Here is a 5,000-nt window from a genome sequence, read left to right as displayed (position 1 = left end):
GATCCGATTACAATATCCAACCCCACCCCAAACCTGTGTTTTTTTTTCAAAAAGCATGGGGATAATAGTAAATGTCAAGATGACCAGCACTGGCTGTCAACGAGGAAGGACAACATCATATTTCATTGCCAAAAGCAGTTAGAAAATGTGCTACACCTTAAAGAAAATGATCGTGTCAAACATGGTCGCCTTAATCTCCCACCAACGCTTCACTCCAGGTGTGCACTCGTGAATATATCGCTCCGGAATATACAACGTGGTTGGGTCGAAGTCTGGGTGATTCGATTTATGGCGCTTTGCGTCCATCCGCTTGTCTTCCTTGAGCCAATCAAGGGTCTCGTGGTTCCATATCTTGTGATCATCTGACTCGACCCAAATGAGGGAGAAAAAAAAACATAATTCTCAATTTTCAATCTTCCACTTTCAAACACAGCATGAATGAGCAAACGAACAATTACAGACAAGTCTCTGTCAGTCTCTGTCTCCCATCACAGAGATGGAGGCCCATGAAGGAGCTAATGACAAAGTTTCAATCAAAAATCCATGAAACGCAGGACATCAGCAAAGTGAGACAACGAGGTATGTCAAAAGTTGATAATCAGAACATGAAAAGTGATGTTCGTTTTAAGATAAAGACAGACCCAAAATCTTAAGACCCACTATTAAGGACAAAAGTCAAAAGATAAATCAAAACGTAATACCAACCTCTCCCTCCATCGGTCACAGTAGTATTTCCCTTCTCCTTGGTGTCCATTGCTCCAGGTTTAAGCGGAGTATTATTTGCCTTGTTCGGTTGATGTGATGTGCAAGGTGACCGTTGCATTTTCAAACTCTGTCCTGGAACTTGGTCACCTCCTCCAGATACCTTAGAGGCACCAAAACTGGCCTTTCTTTGCTTTCCCTTCACTTTTACAGGCATGTCAGGTTCAGACTCTTCATTTGGGCTGTTCTCCTCGACTTCACTGTGGCTGTCGCTTTCACTACTACTTTCCTAGTGCAAAAAGGAAAGCAGTCATTTTTTCCACTCATGTTTGGTTTGCAACAGTATTTCCAACTTGCGTCAACATAATTAACAATGATACCATCAATTCAACCCATCATACTTCATGCCAAGAACAGTGACAATTCTGAATGAAACATCACACAAATATAATGAAAGCCCTGTTTTATTTATTTTGATGCCCCATACTCTCTTGGCAAGGGCTCCACTGGGTGGGTTGCCATTGCCTTCCCAGAAATATTTGTCCATGCACTATACTTTTAAATGCTGAGCGATAAGCAAGGAAGAAGCACGTACCATTATAAAGTGTTTGGTTGACTCAGCCGGGGTTTGAACCACTGACCCCCCCCCCACCCACCCACCCCCCCGAAACTCAAAGTGGACGTTCTAACCATTACGCCACTGAATCTGGTGCTCATCATGCTTTAATTTTAAATGAGCAGTCGAGAGAGGACAGAGGCAAGTCTTTAATTATGATCATCATCTTCATGTACTGCCATATGCAAAAAGTTGGTGCTTCTGAAGCAGTCATGAGGCTATAATCCTGGTCGAGTCATAACTCTTGACTCAGGAAGTCAGGGGAGGAATTTGAAAATTAAAAATTGGCTGTGGAGCTCATCTACTCTTCACAAAAGACACCGTGGGATTTTTAACTCCCACCAACTCATGCCGGCAAATGGGATACCCAGTTTAACGTCCATCCGAGGAACAGCACACACATCGATGAATCACCCTGCCTGTGAAACACCGGGATGACAGTTTCCAGCTGGGTCGGGATTCAAACCCAAGCTACACAGCTTAGAGGTGAGTGTGCATAAAGTCTTCAATACCTGGACAAAAAGAGTGCATACGCGCACTCTTGAGGTCAAGTACATATTTAGAACTAGAACAGCACTCGGTGGAGCACATACCTCCACCAGGCTGAAGAGTTTATGCTTCGTATCTTACTGATCGGCCGGATTCGCAACCATACCTTAACCAACATCTAATCGGCTTATTTTTGTACACCTACCAAAATTATCCGCCAAGTTTCGTCCGAATCCGTCCCCAACTTTTTCAGATATCGCGCTATACAGTATGTAGTTTTTGGCTCCATCTCTCAATGATAAAGAATTACTTTGAAAATTCTAGTTTCCGGATCCAGGTCTTCAGCACAATCTAATCAATTCGTCCTTGCCACATGCCCAACCTGGTCACCAAATTTCAGCCGAATCTGTAGACAACTCTTTGAGATATCCTGCTCACAGACAAACAGACAAGGGTGACAAGATAACCTCCGTCCACCTTTGGTGATGGAAGCAATTAGAGAGAGGGAGCAATCAACGATTGCAGAACCTCGCCAGGACTTGTTTTGTGCGGTTTTATAATTTGTATTTTATCGATGAACTCACATTGTAATTGTACATACTTTATAAAGGCACTCGCTTGAAAAAAAAAAAAGAAGAAAAGACAATGTGTAAAAATTGTGGTGATGAGGATTGGACAGATGAGGATTGTGCTTTAAAGGAAAAATAATAATAATAATAATAATAATAATAATAATAATAATAATAATACTAATAATAAAATTACAAAAAAAAAAAATACAAATTTTTTTCTTTCATTAATTAAAATGATCTTGGGTTGGTGCGGTGTTCACGCAGGCATGATGGGCTGAATGGCCTCCACCTGTGTTGGATTTCTTATTTCCCTGTCTTCATTGCCACATTACGTGTGAACAAACAAATAACCAGACAGACAGACAAACAACCAAGCGGACCCAAATGCAATACCTGCTCGTATGGCAAAGGGTAATAATGCATTGAAGTACATTGACTATGCAATGAGGTTGTGATGCGGCAGACGATGCAATCAGTTATGGATGACCAGTAGGGAGAACGACATGCATTTTCATCAAATATTACGTCATCAAGTCGATCTCAATCAAAATATATCGGTGGATTATGTCAAACAATCGTGGCAAGTTTCAGTTTCCTACCGCATTTTCCTCTCCTGGCTTAAAGTCGTCAGCAGACTCTTCATTGCCGTCACTCTCGGAGCAAGAGTCAATCAGACGCCTCCGCTTTGTGTGCTGGTTGTCTCGGACCTGCGGACTCGTATGGCGCTTTGATCGCTTGACCCTCTGAGATATCAATCCTTTTCCGTCATTCTCATTCTCATGCTTTCCTTCAGTGATAACGGTCTCTCCATCGACCTGCATGACAACAAGTGGAACAGCAATCATGAGACTTCATTCCACCGCGTTTTCTTCTTTGCTTCCTTAAGATGCCACACACAACACAAAGCAATATGAGGATTGATAGAAAAGCAACACAGTACTGAGCATAAATAGGGACAATACCTCTGGGCACTCACCTGGTGGAATAATGATAGAGGACGAAGTCAACGTGGGACAGAATCAGCAAAATGAACTAATATTATGGCAAATACCTATTTTTGGGGCAATTCCCCCACCCATCAATCCCCTCTGAGCCCGACGTATTCAATAGCATGAACAAACCTTGGTACATCCCGGGTGATGAAGGTTGTGATCAAGTTTCAATGGAATTGTGCGTGTCATTGCCGAAAAGAAAGCAAATACCAATTTTGGGGAGCAACCCCCTGTAGACCCCCTCAGGGCCCAATTTTTTTTTTGTTAACGCCATGAACAAACTTTGATACATACACGGTAATGAAGGTGGTGGCAAAGTTTCATCGAAATCGTATGTGTAGTTTCAGAGAAGAAGTTGCAAGCATTTGTGGACGGACGGACGGACGGACGGACGACGCGCCATCCCGCAAGTTCCACGGAACTACATTCAAGGGGAGCTAAAAAAATGGCTTCACTAATCGGTGCTGGGTTCATCGAGCATGTGGACACTCGTGTTGAATAGTCAAAGACAAAGCAGAGCCGGTAGATAGATATACAGGCGTATGCAAGGTAACCCAAACAGTAATGCCTTGTATATTTTCTGTCTCTTCGGAATTGCATACAACAGAGCAGCAGAAAATAAATCCTGATCAAAGTTTCACTGGAATCCACCAGAGGGCAGGAGATATGCAGGAGTAGCTGCCATTTTGGACAGGTGAGGATTGTGCTTGAAAGGCAGCAAATGTTAACTTGACGACAACACCCTCAGATTTCCAGCTAATTTGTCTTCCAAAGAATGGGTGAGGTTACGTGGACATATCTTTGGATGTTATGATGATGTAAAGAATGCGGTTCACAAATGATTCAAGGTTTTGAAAGAGCGCACAGACTAATTACAGCACTCTGCTGTTCCTTGAGGTATGGGTGAGTGTGGGTATGGGTGAGGATAACCAGATAGAGAGTCAATTCCAATGACGAACTAAATGTACAATAACAAGCCAAACAGAAAAGCGACGCAGATTTAAAATTCATGTCGTCATGGCTCGTGTTTGTTGAAAATGCACGAAACTAAACGAGAAAAGTGATTAAAAGGTTTGCAGAACGATGGGTCGTGGTTCAGTTCACACCTGTAACGTGAAAACCGCTTCTCTGTATCGAACTTGAAAGGTATATATACATATACACTGATGAGCCAAAACATTATGACCACCTGCCTAATATGCTGTAGGTCCTCCATGTGCCACCAAAACAGCGCAGACCCACCGAGGCATGGACTCGACAAGACCCCTGAAGGTGTCCTGTGGTATCTGGCACCAAAACATTAGCAGCACATCCTTCAAGTCATGCAAGTTGTGAGGAGTCGCCGCCATGGATCGGGCTTGTCGGTCCAGCACATCCCACAGATGCTCAATCGCATTGAGATCTGGAGAATTTGGAGGCCAGGGAAACACCGGGAACACTTCATCATGTTCCTCAAACCATTCCCGAACAATGTGTGCAGTGTGGCAGGGTGCATTATCCTGCTGAAAGAGGCCACTGCCATCAGGGAATGCCATTGCGACGAAGGGGTGTACCTGGTCTGCAACGATGTTGAGGTAGGTGACACGTGTCAAATTGACGTCTACATGAATGGCCGGACCCAAGGTTTCC

General features: G+C 43.4%; 1 protein-coding gene across 3 annotated transcripts in view; it reads right to left on the bottom strand.

Annotated features, from left to right (window-relative positions):
- Positions 1-87: 87 nt before the first annotated feature.
- Positions 88-5,000, bottom strand: part of LOC147007295 (DNA mismatch repair protein Msh6-like) — a 14,261-nt gene continuing 9,348 nt past the window's right edge. For all 3 annotated transcript variants that reach the window (XM_085867406.1, XM_085867408.1, XM_085867409.1), the window contains exons 5-7: positions 2,979-3,194; positions 706-991; positions 88-362 (exon numbers count right to left, since the gene is read on the bottom strand). In XM_085867406.1, coding sequence (XP_085723532.1) covers positions 151-362; positions 706-991; positions 2,979-3,194 — 714 coding nt within the window. In that variant the 3' untranslated portion in view covers positions 88-150. The remainder of the gene's footprint in view (positions 363-705; positions 992-2,978; positions 3,195-5,000) is intronic.

This window comes from Eptatretus burgeri, unplaced genomic scaffold (genome assembly GCF_056783735.1).
Source record: "Eptatretus burgeri isolate ZD-2024b unplaced genomic scaffold, Ebu_testis_v1 Ebu_testis_scaffold_342, whole genome shotgun sequence".
NCBI lineage: Eukaryota > Metazoa > Chordata > Myxini > Myxiniformes > Myxinidae > Eptatretus > Eptatretus burgeri.
The sequence above is the reverse complement of the archived record's forward strand: the minus strand, read 5'-3'. Positions and strand labels throughout refer to the sequence as shown.